General features: G+C 58.6%; 3 protein-coding genes across 3 annotated transcripts; 2 read left to right on the top strand and 1 right to left on the bottom strand.

Annotated features, from left to right (window-relative positions):
- Window positions 1-1908: 1908 nt before the first annotated feature.
- C25H11orf53 (chromosome 25 C11orf53 homolog) lies at window positions 1909-12411 on the bottom strand. Its single transcript, XM_032133575.1, has 5 exons — window positions 12154-12411; window positions 7645-7806; window positions 3919-3961; window positions 2969-3267; window positions 1909-2307 (listed from the first exon to the last, which is right to left on the bottom strand). The coding sequence occupies exons 1-5, from the start codon at window positions 12409-12411 to the stop codon at window positions 1909-1911; spliced, it is 1161 nt and encodes a 386-aa protein (XP_031989466.1).
- HINFP (histone H4 transcription factor) lies at window positions 12302-17282 on the top strand. Its single transcript, XM_032133953.1, has 9 exons — window positions 12302-12572; window positions 13173-13399; window positions 13565-13676; window positions 14110-14262; window positions 14763-14840; window positions 14932-15052; window positions 15147-15285; window positions 15402-15526; window positions 16114-17282. Exons 1-9 carry the CDS (start codon window positions 12410-12412, stop codon window positions 16619-16621), a joined length of 1626 nt encoding a protein of 541 aa, XP_031989844.1. The 5' UTR covers window positions 12302-12409; the 3' UTR covers window positions 16622-17282.
- A 105-nt stretch (window positions 17283-17387) lies between these two features.
- Window positions 17388-19827, top strand: LOC116455729 (complement receptor type 1-like). The gene is made up of 5 exons (XM_032133954.1): window positions 17388-18391; window positions 18659-18793; window positions 18960-19127; window positions 19239-19442; window positions 19557-19827. Exons 1-5 carry the CDS (start codon window positions 18217-18219, stop codon window positions 19568-19570), a joined length of 696 nt encoding a protein of 231 aa, XP_031989845.1. The 5' UTR covers window positions 17388-18216; the 3' UTR covers window positions 19571-19827.
- Window positions 19828-22304: the final 2477 nt, after the last annotated feature.

Here is a 22304-nt window from a genome sequence, read left to right as displayed (position 1 = left end):
TTTTCCCCACTTGCCTCAGCGCTGGCCTGCCCTGCGAGCTGCAGCTGCTGGGCTTCAGTGTGTGTGGCTCAGAGCTCTGCGGTGACCATCCCTTCACAGCGCTGCTGGAGCTGCGTTTTTAGGCTGCTTTTGAGCTTTTTCCTGGGGACCACGGCCTCTGCCATGGGCAGGGAGTCGAGGCAGAGAGCAGGCCGGGCTGTTAATCATCTACCAGCAAGCTCAGGCTGGCTGCTGTCACGGCCGAATCTTTTCTTTTCCTTTAAGTTGAACAAATACCACTGGATTTCTGCGGGGAGTGAGGCCATTCCTGGCTCTGAAATGTGCCCCTGCAGCTCCTGGTAGGCCAAGCCTTGCCTGGGACAGCTTTATAGGGACACATCCCACCGGGAGAGGAGCCCGCCTGCCACGGAGCACAAAGGAATGTGCTGTGCTGGGAATGGGGTGGGGTGGGTGTCACTGAGGAATTTGGGATCTGAAGCTCTTCCCTTCCTGGGGCTGCTCCCTCCTGGAGCTGCTGTGGGTGGGTGCGGCCCGGGCAGGCTGCAGGGAGCTGGAATGTCTGGGAGCTGGGATGGTGTTTACCCCCGTAAGCAGAGCCCAGAGCCGGCAGGCTGCCCAGCTCCAGCCCCGGGGGAGCCGCATGCCTTCAGGGAACACGAGGCAGCTGAGTTCTGGGTGTTCCTGCAGGGCCCGAGCTTCAGAGCATCTCCAGGTGGATAAAAACCCTGCCTTGGGTAGGAGCTGAATGCCTGATGGCGTCAAGCACTTTCAAGACAAGCTCAAAACCCTGCCCCTGCTTCTCCCTCAGAGCCTGATGGCAACGCAGCCACGCTGGCCTGGTGGCCCTGCTCACACCAGCCCCTGGCAGAAGGAACAGCTGAGATGGGTACTGGGATGCACTGATGTCAGCTGGGGAGTGGAAGAAGGCTGGAGCAGGACTCAGGTTTGGGGGCAGCAGCGCTGGCTCTGGGGCCAGGAGACCTGCACACACCCTGGGATGATCGGGGAGCAGCTCTGGCTGGGCAGGGGCCACCCCAGGAGGCTCCATACCTGCCACTCGTGGGAGGGGAAGGGGCTGTGAAGGCTTCAAATGCCCCCCCCCCCCCCCCCCCAGCCCCAGGATTTGAGGAGAAAAGGCAAGGAGGGATTTAAAACGTCTCATCCCTACACATTCCATGGGGCTGGAATGCTGCAGAGGCTTTTGTTGCTGCTGCTGTGGGTGCCAGGCTTGGGGGGGGGGGGGGTGGCGAGAGGAGGCAAAGGGGGGGTGCTCCCCTCCCTGGGACAGAGCAGTCGGGATGTGCCGTGAGCGTGCCAGCTCGGTGTGTTTGCGTGTGCAGAGCTACCTCTAGTGGCCACGGGCCCCGGAGTGGCCCCGGGACTGGGAATCGGTCCCGTTCCCACCGACAGCCCACCTGGGTGCCCCCTGGAGCAGCCTGCCCCGTGCCCACCAGGTGTGTGTGGATCTGGTGTGAGCAAGGAGGGAGCGGCTCTGCGGTTAGCTCGGGACAGAGGGGATGTCGGGGAGGCTGCGTTTGGCGCTCTGCAGTGGCAGGGATGGGCAGGCTTCCTCGGGCACGGGTCAGCAGGCAGGGCAGTGCCCACACCCTCCAGAACCTCTAAACCATTGAAAAGCCCTCTGAGGAGGAATCCGTGTTGGTGGGAAAAAACCTGCCGAGCGCAGACATTTTTCAGGCTGAGTATTTTACTTGTGGCACAGTGGGACTGGGAGAAATTCCTTTCACGAGGCACTAGAAGGCACCACTCTGAGCTAAACGTGGTGTGTCCAAGGGGTTGTGTTTCTAACCAGAGCACAGAGCATCACGTTTGAAGGAGCAGTTTTAGGAAGGAGTGTAAAATTTGCTTCAATAACGGTCTGTTTCTCTTTCCTCCAGCACTTCTCTCTCCTCAATAAGTTCTCCTGCCTTCGTAAGTCCCCCAGAGGGCACTTCCATCCTCTTTAGCCCAGGCAGAGTGGTCGGGAAGGTGCGGTGCCTCCGAGGGCTGCTCCGGGCACAGGTGGCTCATCCTGGAGGGCTCGTTGGCCCCGGCCATGAACGGGGACAAGCTGTAGGGCGAGGTGGCCGCGTAGCTGGGGGAGTAGTGGACATCTTCAAGGGGGTGCAGAGGGTAGGGCTGGGCTCCAGGGATGGCCGGGGTCCAACCTGAACCTCGGAACGGGGAAACACCTCCGGATTCAGGCGGGGAGAGGCAGCTGGAGCTGGCAGGCAGTGCCTGCAGAGGGTCTGAGCAGGCACTGTCAGCCTGGCTGAGGCTCTCGGGTGAGGTCTGCTCCCAGGGCTCTCTCTGCAGGGAAACAGGGAGAGAAGGCAAGAAAAACCTTTAGGGACTAAAGCCTGTCCTGCAAGTAATGGAACGTCTATCCCTGGGAACACTCAGAGGGTTTCTGTGGCTCTGGAGCAGTGTTTGGTGTTAGAACTGCTGAAAGGAAACATCCGTCCTGTCAGTGGTGGGCAAGGCCTGGAATAGGGTCCCAGTAGGACTGACCAGCCCTGATCCTACAGGATCCAGGAGCTCTGTCCTGGTGTGTGAGTGGAGCTGGCTCCTGGGAAGTGGCAGGGATAGGGACAGGCAACAGCCTGGAGTCACCAAGGGCTGTTTCTAGAAAGGGAGGGTTTCGTCAAATCATAGAATCACAGAATATCCTGAGTTGGAAGGGACCCACAGGAATCATCAAATCCTGCTCCTGGCCCTGCCTAGGGCACCCCAACAATCCCACTCTGTGCCTGGGAGTGGTGTCCAGCTCAGAGCAGAGCGGAATGTCCCCAACAGGAAGAGGAGAGAATTAGATGGGACCAAAGAGAGCAAACCTTCCCCCAGAGTCCGGCTCCACTGCTGTGGCTGCTCCTGTAACAGCCACATCCTTCCCCCACGAGTGCCCCTGACTTAACCCCGCATTTAAATGGGGTGACCTTGCCCTGGGGGACGGAACCATCGAGCCACTCACGAGCAGGAAGTGCCCCGTGTCGTTGGGGAAGGATGGCAGGAGAGGGGGCACGGCCGGAGGGCTGAAGAAGGAGCTGGTGCCAGCTGGGAGAGGAGGAGCACGGTGATCCCCGAACTGCTCGCTGAGATAGGGCTCCGGGAGGGCTGGGTAGCCCTGGGGGACAGAGGAGTCGCAGGAAAAGGGCTTGGAGCCCAGAGGGGAGGAGTAGACATCACTGACAAACTGCTTGGTGCTGTGGAAATCCAGCTCGGCCGGGAAGGATCTGCGGACGCCGTAGTACCCAGCCGTGGTGGGTGAGCCTGGGGGCCAGAAAAAAGGGTGGGAAACTGTAAGAAATACTCTGACAGCAGCCACAGAACTATGGGCACCTCTGTGGGTGCAAAGCAGAGCCCTTTTCTGTCCAGCATCACCCAGGAATCCATCCTGCCTCGACACAGGTGTGTGAGCCCAGGTGCTTTGGGTTCCATCTGGTGACCTCCAACTGCAGCAAACCAAACGTGTTTGGAGAGCTTTAAATAGGAGGGCAGGGAGATTAAGGTCAGCTTAGCCAGGCTGGGTTTTTGCCTTGTTCTGCTCCCCTGGGGAGGAGGTTCCAGCCTCACTCCCCTTTCCCTGCATGAGAGCTCAAGGAATAAAACAGGTCAGCTCCTGATTTTGTTTTCTCTCTCCAGCTCCAGGGAAAATTGGAAAACACAGGAGGAAAAGGATGGGTTCTGTGTGGCTCCTCTGCTAAAAGAGGTGGGAAGTGCTTTAATTACTGTCTTTGAGGATTTTACACAAGATTATTGCTGTTCTTTTTTCCATTCTTTTAATTACTTTCCTCCTGGGCTCTCTCTGAGGGGTGGCCTCGCTGCAGAGCTTGTTTCACATCCTCTGGAGGAGAACAGACAGGGCTGTGCCAACCCTCCCACCTGCAGGGAAGGTATTTATCTGCGGAGGGAAAACCTCACCTGGCACTTGGCCAAAGGGTGACTGCATTGTGCTGGTGCTGCCCTGCAAAAGAGAAAGAAACATTTTAAAAATGACTTTTCAAAGCAAGGCAGCTCTCCGAGTGTAATTCACGTGCATTATTTGAGCCTGGGTGCTGTGAAGGGTTTAACTCCCTGATTTCCAGCCCGGGGCCTTGGAGGTATTAACAGATGTAGGCTAAGCAGAGATTTTGAAGGTCTTGTGCAGAGCTGATAAGAGGAGGAGTATCAAGATAACTGGCTTCTTCCTCCTGTCCCACAGCGTCCCTTAAAGCAGGCAGAATGCTGAGGAGTCCTTTTGGTGTTGGCACAAACCAGACAAGGTGAGATCTGAGCTCTGGAGTGGCCAAAGTGGGCAGATTCCAGCCCGTGTTCCAGCTCAGCTGTGCGGGGTCTGCTGCTCCGGAGCTGCTTTACCTGGCCCCTCCTGGCAGCACAAGCAGGCTGTGTGGAAAGAGAGTTCCTAGATCCTATTTGGATCCTACAGCAATAACAATCACCCTCATCATGTCCTCTTGGTCCCCAGGTAAAGGAGAATTACCCCCGGAGTGCCCCTGATGCTCCCAGTGCCTAATTCCTTCCACAGCACCCTGGCAAAGGCATCTTCTCCTCTGGAATCCCACTGAGTTCTGCTTTTGGGATCTCCAGGGCAGGAATCCAGAGCCCCGAGCTGCACTGATGTCAGCTCTGTGTCCCCTGGGCAGTGCTCTGTCCAGTTTGCATAGTGCAAACAGGAGGTTCCTGCTGTAGCAGGCAACCAAATTTAGAGGTTTAGATTTGAATTAAATTTGCCAGCTCTGAGGACTTCCCTTTACTGCCAAGGGAAGGTTTGCAGCTGCTCCCTGCTCTGTCATGGAAATGAGCTCTGAGCCTGCACAGGCCACACGCGCTGCAGAGGTGACAGGAGGTGTCAGGAAGGAGCCCCTGGGCTTGTGGACAGAGGAGCGTTCATGTCACACGGGCAGGGCTTGCACCTGTCCCCAGCTAAAGCCATCACATGCAAATCCAGGTCCTCTCTCAGCATCCAGGTCACTTTCAGAGGAAAAAGCCGAGCTGGGAGGTTCACACAGCACAGATGCTGCCCAAAGGACAAGGGGCTGCAGTGATGGGAGCTGGGATGCTCTGCTGGAGGAACAGGAAGGTCCCTGGGCATGGCTGGCAGGCTCCAGCAGGGATCATTTCCAGTTATCAGAGGATTTAATCTTTGATCCTGTCTGTTCAACAGCCACTGAACTGCCTGGCTCTGTGCACACACCTGTGGTGCAGAGTCACAGAGGTGCCAGGAGCTCTGAGGGCTTTACCTGCCTTAACTCGAGTGCAGGAGCCTCTGCTGCAGCCCATCCTTGGGCTCATCAGAGCTGAGCCCTGCATTTCATTCCCTTCCCTGCTCCTTATCAGGCTTAATTGAAACCCATTAGTTCATTTCCTCCCTACACTGGTTCCTCTCCATGCCATGGGAATGGGGAGCCTGGATCTCCTGCAGGTCTGCTCAGCCTCCCTGGGGCCCAGAGCGTGTCCAGCTGTTGATAAGCTGGGCTCAGCCTGCCTCGCCCATGGCCAGGCACAGATCCTGCCTGGGATTACTCCAGAGAGCTCTGTTGCTTCACTGCCTCCTAACTCATCTACAGAATGCCTAAATGCAAGGATCCAGCTCAAAATAATGACCTGGCTCTGCACTGGCTGCTCTTTGGCAGTGCTTTGGCTCCTGGGCATCACTTCTCTGGTCCCAGTCTGTAGTAGAGCAGCTGAAGGAATAAAAATTCTCCAAAAAAGCAAAGCTTAGCCTGGGCAGGGCACTGCTGAGTGTCTGGCCCTGGTCTGTGGGCACCCAGCAATGAATTCTCTTTAAACCAGAGCATTGCAGTGCTTCACCTGTGCAGGAATCCACTTCCACACCTCAGAGAAGACAGGAATCCTTTTACCCTGCAGAGGACAACTGCAGGTTCATACCTATGCACAGGAACAGCCAGAGCCTCCCTAAAGCCCAGGCCCGAGCCCTGCAGCTGGTGCAGAATCCCCGATCCGGTGTGGTTTTCCTCACAGCACGCCCTGATTTCCCATCACTCGATGTGTGCAGGGCCTGGCTGCCAGGAAATTGTTGAACCCTCAGCCCAAAGCTCTGCTCCGCTGAGCCCTGACCTTCCCTGCTCAGCTCAGGCCTCCTCCAGCGGCCTCTGCTCGCACCAACAACGGCCGAGGGATTTTTTCTGGAGCAAAGATCACCCTGAAACAAAAGATGCAGCTAAATTACCCCACATCATCAAGAGACAAAGGGGTGTTCAGTTATCTGCCACTGGCTTTGATTCTGGGTCGTATTCTGCCAGACAAACAGAGCTGCACTTACAGCTGCTCTTTTCATGATATGTCCGAGCAAATACGGATGTTTGCCCTGCACAATAATTTTTTGTCTCTCTCAGGGAAGGAGCAGCAGGGCTGGTTTTGCATCAGGCAGAGACACACAACTGCTGAGCTGCGGAGCACAAAGCCAAGGGCAATAAAGCGAGGAGGATTTTACAGTTCCAGGAGATTTTGATTGTGGTTGTTGAAGCTGCCGCCTCCAGAAAGGGAGCAGGTAAATGGTGATATCATCAACCAGGAGCTGTTTTCTGAGCTGTTTTCTCAGCTGCTTCCTGCTGCTCCCCAAGGAACTCTTCCTAAACTTCTGCCTGGTGGGAGCTTGTCTTTCCAAATGACTCTTTCCCAGTGCCTCTCCATGGCTCAGGGGGCTTCCGCCTTCCCGCAGCAGCTCAAGGCTCTGCAGATGGATCTGTGGCTGGATTTTGCTGTGTTTGGTGATGCCCAATCCTGGTTTTTCCTGCCTGTTTTGTTGCACAGAGTTAACGGGCATGAAAGTCACAGTGAGCAGAACCCTCAAGTAAGTCCCTGTGAGGTCTCCTCAGCAAAAAGAAGCCAGAGGTGAATGGCTTTTGGGGGGAAAAGCATCAGAAGCCCCAATCTCTGTGTTCTGCTGCCAGTAACCCAGGGCTCTGCTCCGTCTCTTTCCTTCCAGGACACAGTTCCAGCACCCCCTCCTCTGTCAGTGTCCCAGAGCTCCCAGCCAGCCTGGAAGGGAGGAGCTGCTGCCCAGCAGAGGTGAGTCCCAGGAGCACCCAGGGGAAGGTTCGTTGTGCCACTGGATGCCACCTCGTACTGGCATCACAATGTTGTGTCCCCTCCTGGGGACAGCGTTGCTTTTCTGGCTGGCAACTGAGGAGAAAAACAATGTAGTGTAGTAGGACTTGGGTTTCCTGTTGCCATAGAACCACTCCAAGAGGAAATCATCTCTTCCAAGCTGATGCTTGGCCTCTTTCCAGCCCATGACATCCCTGCAGCTCCCCCTGGCACTCTGAGAGGAGCTGGAAGGAGCTCGGCATTAGGGGAAGAGCAGCTATTTTCAGGGCACTGTCCAAGTGTAGCTGGTGGAAAAGGAAGTTGACTTGGGAAGGTGTCACACGTGGGATGTGAAAGAGGAATTTAACATCACTGCTATGCTTGAAAAGGGAGAGAAAAAAAGGGCTTTGAGGCATTTAGGGTTCACAGATGTAAAAATCACAGAGCCATCATCGATGTCTTGGGGCAAGCATTAGTGTTGCAAACGTTTTTGCTGTTCTCTGTTACTACTGACAGGGCCCCAAACTCTCTTGAAAGCAGAGGATGGGATGACACGACTTTATGGGGTTAAAAAGGGGGTGGGGGGATGGGACTCACACTGAACCGGGAGCCGCTGCTCTGCCGGGATCGTTTTTCAGCCAGGAGATCCTTGACCGTGTGTTTCACTCGCACTCCTTGGTACACGCGTTTGCCGAAATCTGCAGGGACTGAGGGAATGCAGGGTTCAGGGAGAGCACAGAGCAGCTGGAAGAAGCCAATTCATCACCTCTGGGCATCGAGTTAGGGAGGAAAAATAGAAATCTGCAATTATTAGTAGAAAATCATCCCTCGGGAGCCCAACAGTGAGAGCAGAGGAAAGACCGGTGTGTGTTACCCTTTCCATGCAGGTCCCTCTCTGCCTGGTGGTTTTTGGCTTTTCTTTTTCCAAAGGGAATCCCACACATTTCCCGTTTGGGTCAGCAAATGTTTATTTAACTGTTCAGTCCCTGTTTCTTTCAGCAGAGGGGTTGTGGCTCAGCCCTTGTGGAGCTGCTGGTTCCCAGCACAGCTCCCTGCCAGCTCTGATCCCATGGAAATGCTCTGGATGGATGGAGAGGCTCCTCTGGACCTCAAGAAGAGAAAGGCTCAGCCTGTTTTGTCTCCGCAGCAGCCACAGGCAAGTACTCAGGGCTCTGCTCTACCCAGGTTATCGAGGAAGGCACTGAGTGTCCCTGCTGTGGCACCTGGAGGCTCTGGCCCTGTGTTTTTGTCCTGCCTGGGACACAGCACAACCCAAAACAGCTCTGGGTGGCTTTGGCATGAGGCACCTGCCCTCTCCCCGTGCCTGCACGGAGCTTTGGGAGATCCACGCTGTGCACAGAGCTTGTGGCACAAGGGAGGGTGCAGAGCTGAGGGACAATAGCGGGGCCAGCTCTTTTATCCTGGCCTGGACACAGAGCTCGCACCTGCACAGCCAGGGGGGAGTTTCCATGTGGGCTTTTATTGACTTATCCCGGAAAATAACCCCTAACTGAAGCTAATCCCTTGGAAAACACAGAGCCACGCTCTCCTGCAGGAGCACAAACTGCCACTGCACAGCTGATGTGTTTGATCTCTAGAATTGATCATTTGGCTCTTCTGTGCCTCAGGATGTGTCCCTTGGCTCCGTTTCTGGTGGCATTGTGGCCCCAGGTGTGCACACACACGCACACAAGGGGAGATGAGAGGGTTCAAACAGCACAGTGCTGGCTTGGCGTTGCCCCAGATGGGGTTTTTTTGGGTCATAGCAGCTGCAAATTTGGGCAACTGGAATTTTATTTTGGTGTTTGAGTGCTGACCATACAGATTCAGCCAAGGCCAGGCACAAAGCAAACACAAAGCAAGGGATGGAGTCCCAAAACCAGAGGTGAAGGTGAGAATCTCATACCAAAAAGCAGCAAAAGTGGCCCAAAATGGACATCAACTCTCCCAGGAATCTGCAGAGGACTCCAGCAAGCCTGATGCTCTGCAGGGGTTTTCCTGACACCTTTACTGTGGTCTCAAGGCATCAGGAAAGCATTTCCATCCCCCTCCACCCTTACACGCAGCTCTGTGCTGGTGAAGTCACTTCACTCACACCCTCAGTTATTCATTCCTCTGCCCAAATGGTTTTAATTAAGCAATGCTCAGCCCTCAGACCCTGGTCTGAAGTTACCACACCACCAAACCTGTTGCTTCCAGTGAATTATCCTGAGGCATCTGATGCTGAGCTGTCAGAACTTCAGACAACTCTGCCACTGGCAGCACTGGGGCAGAAAATGCTAATTCAGGCCTGAGTTTGTATCATTTCCAAGCAAATTGAATCCAATTTCACATCACTTTGATCTAACTGCCTTTTGGAAAAAAAAACCCCAAAAAACCATTGCAGTGTGAAGGAGCAGCAATTCAGTCTGGAGAAGGCAGAGCGTGCTAATGGATGCCATTAAATTCCTGGGACATTTCCGATGTCATTTGTCTGCTTTAAACAATTTTTGTGGTTTTTTTTTTTTTTTCAATAGGAGCCCAAGGACAGCACAGTTTGTTCTTTCCCTGATATTGCCATGAAGATGCCTCAACTTGGGAAAACCTGAGGTGCTGGAACTCACCTGTTTCCATTGTTGGTGCTGCTGACGAGTCCCAGCTCCCGGATCCTGCAGGAATTTGGGGAAGGTCTGTCCCTCATGAGCTTCCCAGAGCAGAGTGAAGCCTGTGCTCATAATTCCCTGGGAAACTTCCAGCTGAGCCTGGCGGAAATGGGTTTTCTAGAATTTAGGGATGACTCCAGCACCGTACCTTGTTTGGGATTTGCTTAAATGCAAATCCCTGGATCTGTGTTTCACTCCAATTTGCATGGTCAGTGCAGATCCTTCCCCAGGAGCCTCCTTCCTGTCTGAGCTGACATTTCATGGATGAAAACCAGAGGTTTATGGACAGAAAACCCTCGGGTTGAAGTGAAAGGCTGGCAAGCCTTGCGGGGAGGAACGATTTCCTTACAGGTGAGGAATCTGCCTGGAAAAACAAGGCTTGGGATGAGCACCTTGTCCTGTGTGAGATCCCCACGAGCTGTTGAAGGCCTTGGGCAGGAGTTCTGCCTTTCTGGGACTCACAGACTGGTCTGGGCTTTCCACAGCTAAAACTGTGCCTGGGAACCCAGGGGGCTTTGCCTGGAGTCTGCAGGGAGCAGGACAAGCTCCATGAGAGTTTGGGGCAGGAGCATCCCTGGCTTTGGCTCCCTGTTGTCAGCTGAGGGTTCCCCTTTCTGAGGGGCTGAGGGAACAAGGAGAGGGAACAGCAGCCAGCAAAGGAGCTGCTGGACCCAGATTAAAGGTTCTGGTGGCCAAAACTGCCACGGCCACTCCTCTGTCGGCAGCAGGGCTTGGCTGTGCAACATCTGACCAAGGAATGGAGCCTTTAAACCCTTCTTTAACCACTGCCACTTAAACCCTGCTTTGACACGTCCCCACACTTGCTGGCAGGGAGCCTTTTCCCTGCAGTGGGGCTTGCACAGAGGCTCTCTGGGGTGCTGTGTGCCCGAGCGGGGGGGCTGGCTCTGTGCAGCATCGCTGTGCTCATCTTACAGGGGCAGGACGAGCCTGGCGCCGAGATGCTGCTCCTAATTCAATCTCCCTCCTTGTGGAGCCTGCTGCCAGCTTGCGGGGCCATTAGGGAAGATCCTGCCCTCCTGCTCATTCCATGAGCTCTCCCCAGCGCTGGCCTGGAGATTCATTCGGCCTCTCAGGTGTCCTGCCTTCCTGGGGAAGGGTTTTTTGATGTGTAATTCTTTTTAAAGTGTAATTCTTCTTTTCCTTCGGAGGAAATAAAAAATACCAAGAGCAGCATCTGGCCAAGGCCGTGTCTGGGCAAGGCAAGCTGAAACAACATCCTGAATAATTCCTGATGTTTTTAACCTGGAGAACCACTCGGGTTCTCTGCCTGCTCAGGACCGGGAGGACTCCACACCACGAAGCCCAGGGAGCACTCGAGCCCCTGGGTGCGGAATCTTTCCCAGTGTGTGGATGGATTTCTATATAAAAACAACTCTCCTTTCAGCCCTTCTGTTCTTTCCCAGCCCTTTCTGGTGCCCACAGGTGTCTGGGATTTGGCTGGCAGGTAACAGAAGGGGCAGGAAGCACCAGGTGGGCCGGGGCAGATGGAAAGTGGCCCAGAAAAGGGTTGGTTTTGCTCTGTCAGCAGTGGGCTGCGTTTGCCAGCTGCCTCCTGGCACGGAGTTTTGTCTTCTGGGCTGGATATTGATGTGTTTTGGTGAGGGTGTTCAAGTTCAACCCCAGCCCCATTCAGGTGTTTTCTGTGCTGGTTGCAAAGTGCAACCAACCAGAGAGAGAACAAAAGCTCAGCCAGGCTTCTTTGAGATGAAAACCTCTTGCCTTGTGTTTTTGTTTGAAATATCATCCCACCCAGATTTCCTGGATTGTTTAGTGGATTTGGGCCCATGTTTTCCGTTCCCATTGGGGCAGAGCTGGGCTGTGTGGTGGGATTTGCAGGAGCTGCTGTGTGTTGGCACGATGCGCTCTGGGCCTTCTCTGTACGCCCACATTTGCTTTTAAAAAGGCATTTACCTGTGCCAGAGCAAACTTGGAGAATTGTGCCTCAGCTTTGGGTAACAAAAGAGCCTGGGACGGCAGATGGGATAGTCAGCGTGGGTTTAATTCAAACTGTCCTTCCGAGCTGCCTACTGATGGACGAGCAAAGAGAATTCCTTGTGTTATCTCTCGGCAGGAGCTGCAGAGCTGGTGGGTTTTGTGTTCAGTGCTGGCTGGGATGGATTTTCAGTGTGAGGACTCTTGTTTAAGCAAGGAATTATTCCGGAAGCACCAAAAATTAACTTGGAGTCACAGAACGCTTTGGGTTGGAGGGAACCTTAAATCTCATTCCGTTCCACCCCTGCCATGGGCAGGGACACCTTCCACTGTCCCAGGCTGCTCCAAGCTCCGTCTAACACCTTGGACACTTCCAGGCATGGGGCAGCCACAGCTTCCTTGCAGTGAAAACCGGTCCTGGCTCCCGGGATAGGCTTTTTCCCGAACCCGAATTAATCCGTGGAATTATCCCGAGGACCTAAAGAACGTGGGAACCTTTGTAACCCGGCACCCTTTCCCGACGGGCCCGCTCAGCCGCCGCGCGCACGCCGCGGGTTCCTGCGCGGTGATTGGCGGGTGGGCGGGCGGCGGCGGCTGTGATTGGCTGGCTGGCGGGGGGGGGGGGGGGTGCGGTCCGTCGCGTTCCGGGGCCCCCCGCGGGGCAGAGGTGGGCGGAGGGCGCGTCCCCGTTCTCCCCGAACCCCGCGGGTCCCGCCGGGCTCGGGGCCGGTTCCGGGCGGCGACGGGAGCCCTGCGCGACCCTGGCCATGCCGCCCGCCAGGGCCGGCGGTAAAGGGGCCGTGGTGCTGCAGTGCGAGTGGCAGCAGTGCTCCTTCGTGGCCTCGGAGATGGAGGAGTTCTGCGGGCACGTGGCGCAGCACCTGCAGCAGCACCTCCCTGGCGAGCCCCGCGACGAGATGGACCCACTGGGTAAGGCACTGGGGAAAAGGAGCTCAGGGGGGACCTTGTGGCTCTGCACAAGTCCCTGACAGGAGGGGGCAGCCGGGGGGGTCGGGCTCTGCTCGCAGGGAACAGGGACAGGAGGAGAGGAAACGGCCTCAGGCTGGGCCAGGGGAGGCTCAGGGTGGACACCAGCAGGAATTTCCCCATGGAAAGGGTGGTCAGGCCTTGGCAGGGGCTGCCCAGGGAGGTCTGGAGTGCCCATCCCTGGAGGTGCCTAAGGAAGGGCTGGAGGTGGCACTCGGTGCTCTGGGCTGGGGACAGGGTGGGGGTGGGGCACAGCTGGGACCCGATGATGTTGGAGGGTTCTCCAACCTAAATAACCCTGTGTGTTTCTGACAAGAGAAAGCTTCTGGCCTTTTTCCTCCTCTCCCTGAGTAGAGCAGTGTTGCAGGGCTGGGATTTCAGGAGAACACACGGGGTGTGTGTCCACCTGCGGGAACCTGAGCTTTGCTTGGAGAGTAAAGTTACTTGGAGGGCAGATTTGCTTGGAGAGACCCTTGGAGCTGTGTTTTTGTGCTGCAGAGGGGTGGTTTGTGCTGCAGGGGTTGTTGTCTGTCTGTGTTGCAGAGGAGTACACGTGCCTGTGGCAGGACTGTGGCTTCTGCTCCCTCGAGAGCCCGGCTGACCTGGTGCGCCACGTCTACTTCCACTGCTACCACACCAAGCTCAAGCAGTGGGGGCTGAGGGCCCTGCAGAGCCAGGCGGACGTCAGCCACTGCCAGCTGGACTTCCAGAGCCGGAATATCATCCCTGAGATCCAGGAGAACTTCCTGTGCCTCTGGGAGTACTGTGAGGTGAGAGCAGGGGGCTCAGTGTGGCAGTGAGAGGGGAGGTGCTGCCGTGCTGCAGCTCACCTGGACACCTGCACAGCTGCCTGCTGGCTCTGTTGGAGCTGTGTGGAAGCGTCTGGGCTTGTTCTGGGCTCTTCACCGTGTCCTGTCTGTCCTTGCCCCGCTCAGAGATCATTTGACAACCCTGAGTGGTTCTACCGGCATGTGGAGGATCACAGCTTCTGCTCCGAGTACAAGGCAGCGGGGAAGGAGAACCACGTGGTGCTCTGTGGCTGGAAAGGTTTGTGGGAGCCTGCAGAGCTTCTCCTGAGAGCTTTGGGCTGGGTTGCAAACAGGGGAACAGGTTTCAGAGACCCCCCTGATATTCAGAACCAGCTGTGTGCATGGTTCTGGCTGTGAAATGTTCCTGCAGAGTTTCCTTCAGGGAATCAGTTGAGTGCTTAGTGCAGAACTTCCCATTTAAATGTAATCCATGCCTTGGAGAAAAGGCTGCAGTTTATTCTTTCGATTTTAACTTTTTTCATGAATTTCTCCTGTGTTTGTGCAATTGCCTTAACTGCTTGGGTGGGGGGCCCACACTGGTTGTACTGTGGTGACCTCACCCCCCTCTGTGGGGATTTTGGAGCCCTGCCAGCCAGAACAGGAGGCAGAAGCTGCTCTCCAGCGAGGCTGTGACCCATGGGAGGGCTCTCAGCTGTGCTGTCCCTCCCCAGACTGCGACTGCAGCTTCAAGGGCCGCTGCAAACTGCGGGAGCACCTGCGCAGCCACACGCAGGAGAAGGTGGTGGCCTGTCCCACCTGCGGGGGGATGTTTGCCAACAACACCAAGTTCTTCGACCACATCCGCCGCCAGACCGCCCTGGACCGTAAGCCCCGGGGCGGGGAGGGCTGGGGGAGGCCTGGGCTGGGATATTTGGGCTGCTGGAGCTGCTTGTACCCTGTGAGCCAAGGGCAGGGTGTGCTTGGGACAGCCTGACTTCTCTGCTGACTGATGTGAGCCACAGAATTCCTGAATCAGAAACCTCTGAGACTGAGTCCAGCCTGTGATTGATGCTCACTTTGTCAGCCAGCCACGCCCTGACCAGAGATAGGGACTCTACCACCTCTCTGGGCAGCCCCTTCCAGCATCTAATCACCCTTTCCATGAAGAAATTCCTCCTGGTGTCCCACCTGCACCTCCCCTGGCACAGCCTGAGGCCGTGTCCTCCGGGCAGTGTCTCCTTGCAGAGGCAGGACTGGAGACTGTTCCTCTTGTAGGGACCCAGCCCCACTGTGACACCTCTCTTCACTGCTCTCTGTGCTGTTCTCCCTGCCCTGCCCTCTCCCCTCCCCACCCTGCCCTCCCTCCCTGTCCCCACTGCTGCAGAGCAGAGGTTTCAGTGTTCCCACTGCTCCAAGAGATTTGCCACGGAGAGGCTGCTCCGCGACCACATGAGGAACCACGGTGAGTGCAGGCCCCTGCTCCCAGCCCAGCCTCTGTGGGCTGTGTGTTCTGCCCTGCTCTGGGGTGACGTTTCCCCCCATTTTTGGCCCAGTGAACCACTACAAGTGCCCCCTGTGTGACATGACCTGCCCGCTGCCCTCCTCCCTGCGCAACCACATCCGCTTCCGGCACAGCGAGGAGCGCCCCTTCAAGTGTGACTACTGTGACTACAGGTGAAGGCCGGCGCTGGCCCTGTCCTCAGACCTCCCAGAGGCACCTGTGTGAGTGTGTGTGTGCTGCAGCTTTGTCCCCTCGCTGTCTCCTCAGCTGCAAGAACCTCATTGACCTGCGGAAGCACCTGGACACGCACAGCAAGGAGCCGGCGTATCGCTGCGAGTTCGAGGCCTGCACCTTCTCTGCACGCTCCCTCTGCTCCATCAAACTGCACTACAGGAAAGTCCACGAGGTGGGGAGGCAGCAGAGCTTACGTTGCCCGTGATAGCCCATGTCAGGCTTCTCAGAGAACTTTGTGTCTCCTTCCATGCACCTGTGGGGTGCTGACATCGCTCCCTCTGCCCCCAGGGTGACTCGGAGCCCCGGTACAAGTGCCACGTGTGTGACAAGTGCTTCACACGGGGAAACAACCTCACCGTGCACCTCAGGAAGAAGCACCAGTTCAAGTGGCCCTCGGGACATCCTCGTTTCAGGTACTGCCCACCTTTAGCTCCTCAGTACCTCCTCTCCAGTGCAAGGGATTGCTGGAGCTGCGTCCTGTGCTGTGCTGTCAGTGCTTGGGCTCTGCTGTTTGTAAACGTGCTCAAGACCCATTTCCCAGTGGCTGGGAGGCACTTGGCAGCAAACATTCAGTGGGATCTGAGCAGTGCTGGGTGGCAGTGGTGCCATCACAGCTGCCTCTGGTGGGACAGTTCTGAGCTTGGCAGGGGATGGGTCCAGGTGTCCCCCTCCAGAGAGATCAGTCTTGTGACAGAAGCCTCTGCTGCACCCTCTAGGAAACTCCAAAGGGTTTCCAGAGCCTAGAAGCTGGGAGGGGAAGAGGATGGACTTGAAGTGCTCCCAGTGAGACAGAGGTGGAAGGAGGTGGGCTGGGGAGGTGATTGAGGCCTGGCATCAAAGCTCAGGAGCTGCCACGTGGGTCTGCTTTTGGGGGTAGTGGCTGCAGTACCATCTGTGCAGCACTGGGATTGAAACCTGGGATGCTGTGCCCTTTCCTTGGCTGCTCCCCATCTCCTGGGAAGGGGAGCGTGCCAGGCTGACCCTTCCTGTCTGTGCCCAGGTACAGGGAGCACGAGGACGGCTACATGAGGCTGCAGCTGGTGCGCTACGAGAGCGTGGAGCTCACGGAGCAGCTGCTCAAGGACAGGGAGAAGCGTGGGGAGGCTCTGGATGGCTCCAGCGAGTGCGTGGTGCTGCCTGAGGGTGAGGGCAACCTGCAGGGCATCCTCTTGGAGCCTCCAGCAAACCCTGCCCTGGCAGAGAGCAGGATGTCCGAGCTGCAGGTGCCCCCAGCCCTGTGCTCTGCTGCCAGCCCTGAGCCAGCGCGGCCCAGCCCCTGCCCGGGGGCTGCCTCCTCCTCGGAGCAAGGAGGCAGCCCCACGAGCAGCCCCATCATCCGAGTGGTGAACAGGACCAACGAGCAGGGCCAGAGCGAGACTGTCTATTATGTGATGGCCAGCACGGCCTCGGAGGAGCAGGGCACAGCAGCCCTGGCTGCAGAGCTGGAGGAGAACGTCATGGACAGGCTGCAGAAAACAGCAGAGGAGCTGGGCATCCAGATCGTGTGAGGGGCTGCATGAGGAGAGCCTAAACCTCCATGGGCTGTGCTGCTGGGGGAGTGCTTGGGGAGAGGGCTGGGCTTGTCCTCAGCCCGGCCTCGCTGGTGGCTGGTTCTCGTCAGCATGGGCACAGGGGAGGGACGGAGGAGCTCTCCCAGGTGTGAATCGAGGGATCTGAGCTGGAGGGAGCTGTCTGCCTCCTCCTTTTGGGGATTAGGGCCTGTCGAGCTTCTCCCACCTTTCCAGGCTGTTTGGCCTGGGCCTGGCAGGGGCAGTTGGTCACCAGCTGTGCCCGTGCTGAGCCCTGCAGGCTGTGGGAGCACACACTGGTGCTGACGCCTCTTCCCTGGGGAGGTGTGTGGCCCTTGGCAGGCCTGTCCTGCCCTCTTCTCCAGGGGATTTCATGCCTTCCTCAGCACTTCCTGCACACGTTTCCTGTCTCACCTGGTGCTGGTGGTGGTGTTTCCCTCCCTGATCCCATAACCAGCACTGGTCTCTGGGAGGACAGCGCTGGAGGTGCTGTCCCTTGCAGGCCACTGCAGCACTGGGACATTGGGAGCCTCTTGCTGCTTTTATCATGCCCTGGGTGTCCTCCCCACATTGGGGTTTGGGCTCCTGGCTGAGCTAAGTGTACTTTGGCAAGAAAATAAACATCAGGCTGCTGGGCCCAGCAGTGTCTGGTGTCTGTTTCTGCTCAGCCCCATCCCTGCCAGCCTTGCTGTGGTGGGTGGATGGGACTGGGATGCCTGCAGTGTGGGAGGTGGGCGCTGAGGAGCTGCCAGGCTCTCCTGGCACTGTGCAGGCACCACTGGAGTGTGCTGCTCCCCAGAGGTGGCACTGGAAGGCCAGGTTTAGTTCTGGCGCTGTTGCTGCTGTGTGATTGAGTTTTGCTGCCTCCCCCAGGGCTGTCTGCTGCCTGCTCCGGCCTCGTCTGAATACAGGGAGCAGCCTGGGCTTGTGAGCCGAGCCAGCTCGTCCTTTGTTGAGTGCTCGGACAAGGACAGCATGGATTTGGGGTCCCTGGAGTGACACTTAGGCCTTCCCTGCCCTCGGTGTGGAGGTGATGTGCCCAGGGGGACACAGGGAGGCACCTTGCTGGTCTTGGCTGGATGCTGACTTATCCCCTCGTGTCCCTTTCTCAAGCAGTGGAGCAAAAGCTGTTGGAATTCCAGGTTGCCGGAGGAAACCACTTGATCCCAGCACCCCTGAGGGAGAGGCAGAGGCTGTCCCTGACAGCCCCCACTGCTGGAGGATGCTCCTTGCTCCAGGCAGAGCATCCCTGCCCTTGGTGCTCAGCGTGGCCTTGCCCAGCCTTCCCGTCCCTGCCTGGCCTCTGCTCCCGGGCCTTGGCAGAGCTGGGCTGAGGATGCCTTCGAGAGGAGGGCCCTGTGCCAGCTTTGCATTCGCAGCACTTCCAGCCTGGCCCTCTTTCCAATGTGCTCCAAAGCCATGGCTGTGCCCGCATCCTGCTGGGTTTCGAGTGGGTGCTGGGTGCTGGGAGTGGCTGGGAGTTGTCCCTTTAACCACCAGGTGCAGGGTAATCTGCCAGAGATTATCTGCTGGAGGAGGATTGGCATTAAAGGGAATGTCTCCTCCCTCCCCCCATGTCCTGCAGCATCCCCCGGCCTGGGTGTGTGTGTGGAAACCAATTCACTTTCTCCTGGGCGAGCAGAGAGGGGTCTGAGGTTGGAGGGGCGAGGGGAGGAGGGCAGATGATGGCACTGGGCCTCTTCTTCCTCACCGTGCTGGCCACGCTGGTCTCCTGCCAGGACCCAGAAGGTAACAGGGGCCTTGGGGGATGATGAGGGGGTTTATGGGGTGCCCCAGAGCTGCTGGCACCAGTCCTCCCCAGTGAGGAGCAAGAGCAAGGCTTGGCACGGGGGAATTGGGAGCTGGGCTCTGAGTGGATGCACTCCTCACCACAGCAAGGGCTGGGGCGGGCTGGGCTGAGCTTTTGTGACCCTGTGGGACCCTGAGGGCTGGGCGGCTGTGGGAATGGTGTCCCGCCAGCCTCGCTCAGCCCTGCCCTGCCCGCTGCGGCCCCAGGACAGCTGGACACTTACTGGTCTGGCACGGCGCCCATCTGCGTGGGGGGCTGCAAGGGGAGGCACAAGGAGCTGAAGAGGAGCCAGTGTGGGAACGGCAGCTGCTGCTGGCTGGGCTACAAGTCCTTCTGCAGAGGTAAAGCCACGGGGGGAAGGACGGGGCATCCCCGGGGGTGCTGCAGGGCTTTGTGCCACACTCAGGTGTGTGAGTGCCGCCAGCAGCCCGGGCCACGCGGGCACGCAGCCCGGGGCACTCCCGGGGCTGTCCAGGCTGCCAGCCCCGGTTCCATCCCTGTCCGCAGTGAACTGCGGGCGGCCCGAGGCGGATTTTAACTCGGTGGTGCACGGGAACGACTGGTGGGTGGGCTCCGTGGTGCGCTACAGCTGCCGGCCCGGCTTCCTGCTGCTGGGGGAGCCCGCCAGCGCCTGCCAGTCCGACGGCCGCTGGACCCCCAAGCCCTCCTGCCTCCGTGAGTACCGCGGCTGCCGCGCTGAGCGCTCGCCAGCAGCGCTGCACGCACGTCCCCAAGGGCGAGCACGTCCCCCAGGTGAGCAGCCCGCGATGGGCTCTGCCCCTGCAGGGATCTGCCTGCGGGGCCGCATCGAGATCAGCGAGCGGGACATCACCGGCAAGTGCTCCTCGTCCTGCGGCAGCCAGGCGCATCTGGGAGCCTTCCTCAATCGCGGCTGCATCAAGATCTCGGCCTGTGTCACCAAGCTGTCGGGCTGGGCCCGCTGGTTCCAGCGCTGTGACATCTGCGAGTGCGACTGCCACGTGCCCTGCGGTGAGTCCTGGCGGTGGCACTGCCCAGCTGTGGCTCCCTGGTCTGTGGGGAAGGTTGGCACTGGGAGATGAGGGCTGCAAACAGCTTAAAATCCGCTGTCTTTGCTCTCCTCAGGTTCCTCCACGTAGAGCTGGGCCACCCGGGGCTGTGGCCACTGGCCCTGTGCTGAGGGAGGCTTCCACCCTGGGTTCTGCTTCCCTTCACCACGTCTCCATTGCTGTGCTCCTTCCATAAGCTCTGCCTGTCCCGAGGCTGCCATCTGCGAGGCAAAGAGATGCTCTGGACTCACTCGTGCAGGGCTGGCTCATCCCAGGACTCTCCAGAGGCAGGGGATGCTCTGGGAGCAGCAGCTGCTGGGATCTGCGTGTGTTTCCTGCAGCTGGACTTGGGGACAGCGGTGCCAGCACCCATTTGCCTGGCGGCTTCCCCGAGGAGGCCCAGACCCCCTTCTAGGGCAGAGGCAGCACCTGTGCCTGTTGCAAAATACCTGTCCCTCAGTGCTGCAGGTGGGGATTTCTCCCTCTCGGGTAATTCCAGGCCCTGAATGAGAGGTGGAGCTGCCCTCTGAGCTTGCTGAGGCCATCAGGAGTGTGGCATGTGCCTCCTGTCCCCATGCCAGGGGCCTGGCCAGGGCTGCAGGGCTCAGCATTGCTGAGGAATCCAGTGGGTCAAACTGCCCTGAGCCTCCCTAGGAGTGCAGAGTGGGGAAAGGTCTTGTCTCCCACGTGGAAAATCTTTCCCTTGGGCTGTTCCACGTGCTGGCTGCTGGTCCTGCTCCTTCCAGGGGGTCTGTGGTCTGCTCTGAGAGCCCCTTTCCCCAGGGGCTTCTCCTCCCAGCATTTTGAGGCTACAAAGAGAGAGATTTGGCTCCAGCCAGGAACAGCTTTGTGCCCCTTGAGGACGTCTCTGGCTCCTGATGAAGCAGCGTTATTCCCCAGGGAAGGAGAAGGTCTCGAGCACATGTGGTGGCATTGCTGAGGGCGCTGCAGGACCAGCCACGGGTAATTAAAAGTATATTTGCAGGGAATCACACAGGTTTTCCTGTCATGCAAAGAGGTTCTGCTGCCTGCTCTGTCCCTGGGGCCCTGAACACAGATGACAGAACCAGGACAGGCTCTCTCTGCCGCTGTCCTGAGCGAGTGGGGACAGTGCCACTGTCCTGATGGGGACACAGCTGTGGACAAGGCCACTTCAGGAGGGTCCCAGCTGGGGATTAGAGGGATGTGAATGGGCCCCATCTCTGCTTCCTTCCACCTTGAACTGACTCCACAGCAGCTGCTGGTTGCTGCATGGCCACCAGTTTGGGCCCCGCTGAGCAGAAAGGGGTTTAACAGCAACGGAGTCATTCCCAGGACATCCTTCTGCTCCCCTCTAGGGAGGAAGGGCTGTGTGGCGCTGCACAGAGCGGGCCTGGGCTGGGACCTGCTCACGGGACTGCCCCAGGGAGGGGAGGCAGCTGGATGCAGGGAGAGCTGGGTGAGTCCCACGTGCCTTTTGCTCCATGACAAGATGACTTAAGACCTCCATGAGGAGCTTGGCTCCATGGATAACTCCTCGTGCCCTCCCCTGGCCCAGCCCCATGGTCTCCCCTGCCTGGATCCTGCCCTGAGCTCTGTCCCAGCCCTGAGCTGGTGAGGGGTGGGGAAAGCTCTCCTTGGCTCAACAGATGGTTTTTTAATTAATACTCTTGCTGGTGCCACTCATTTCCATATGTCTTTCGTGTTTAAGTGCTGTGGTGGGTGAGAGGTGTGAGTAACAGCGAGGAGGGAGCCAGGCGTGATGCTGGGGGGGTGGAGGTGCAGCGGGATCCAGGTCCTGCAGGATGAGCTGCAGGGGGGAGGGTGTGCTGGGCGTAAAGCCCTGGAGGGACACCCCCTAGCACGACCCTTTGTGACCAGCTGTCACCCCACTGGCTGTCCCAAGCCATCGCAGCCCTGGTTTCACCCCATGCCCATGTTGGGGTGTTTGGACAGCGGTCTGTGCAGGGCTGAGCGGGGCACGAGTGGGTTTAGAGTGTGTGGGGCCCCCTCAGGGGGGTTTGGGCTGAGGGGGCAGCGGGGGGAGATGTGGGGGCTGTGTCCCAGGTGCGAGCGGGAGCCGGCGCTGGGGTGCAGGGGGGTGCAGAGGCAGGGCTGGCAAACCCCAGGCGTGTGCTCGGGGATGCTCAGGGCCTGCTGGCAGGCAGCGGGAGGAAATAGGGCCGGTCCCTTTAAGAGGATTTTTCGCTGCCTGGCAGCGCTGCCCGCCCGGGCAGCCCATCCATCCATCCATCCTGCCGCCCATCCCGCTCCCCGCCCGGCAGCACCGGCCGCGGGGCTGGCGGAGAGGGGCACCCCCGAGCAGCCGGGCCTGGGGGGCCGCTGCTGGCCACTGCGGGGCCGCTGCTAGCCACTGCGGGGCTTCTGCTAGCCACTGCGGGGCTGGGGCCGGAGCGCCCCCCGCCCGCCCTGCCCACCCAGCCCCGCGGAGGGATGGGGAGGAGACCCGGGCCGGGCACCCGCGGGGGCAGCGCCCAGCCCGGCTCCCGCCGCTGAGCACCGGAGCCGAGCCGAACCGAGCCGGCCCCCGCCCGGCCGGGCCCCCCGGGCATCGCCCCTTTGTCTGCGGAGGAGGCGAGGCGGGGGCGCTGCGGGAGCGGAGCCGCCGCCCCGCACCCTGCCAGGTGAGGCTGCGGGAGAGCCGGGACCCGGGCCGGGGCCGGGGGGGGGGGGGCTGGGGATGGAGGGGGCCGGCGGGGAGCAGGGATGAAGGAAGAGCATCCTCGGCAAAAGCCTTCCCGTCCCCACCCCGCGCCTCGGGGCTGGGCTAAGCCGCGGAGAGCCGCTTGCGGGATTTAGCGCTCCGTGAACGCCCAGCCGGAGG

Source organism: Corvus moneduloides, chromosome 25 (genome assembly GCF_009650955.1).
Source record: "Corvus moneduloides isolate bCorMon1 chromosome 25, bCorMon1.pri, whole genome shotgun sequence".
NCBI lineage: Eukaryota > Metazoa > Chordata > Aves > Passeriformes > Corvidae > Corvus > Corvus moneduloides.
This window is presented reverse-complemented; position numbering and strand designations above follow the sequence as displayed.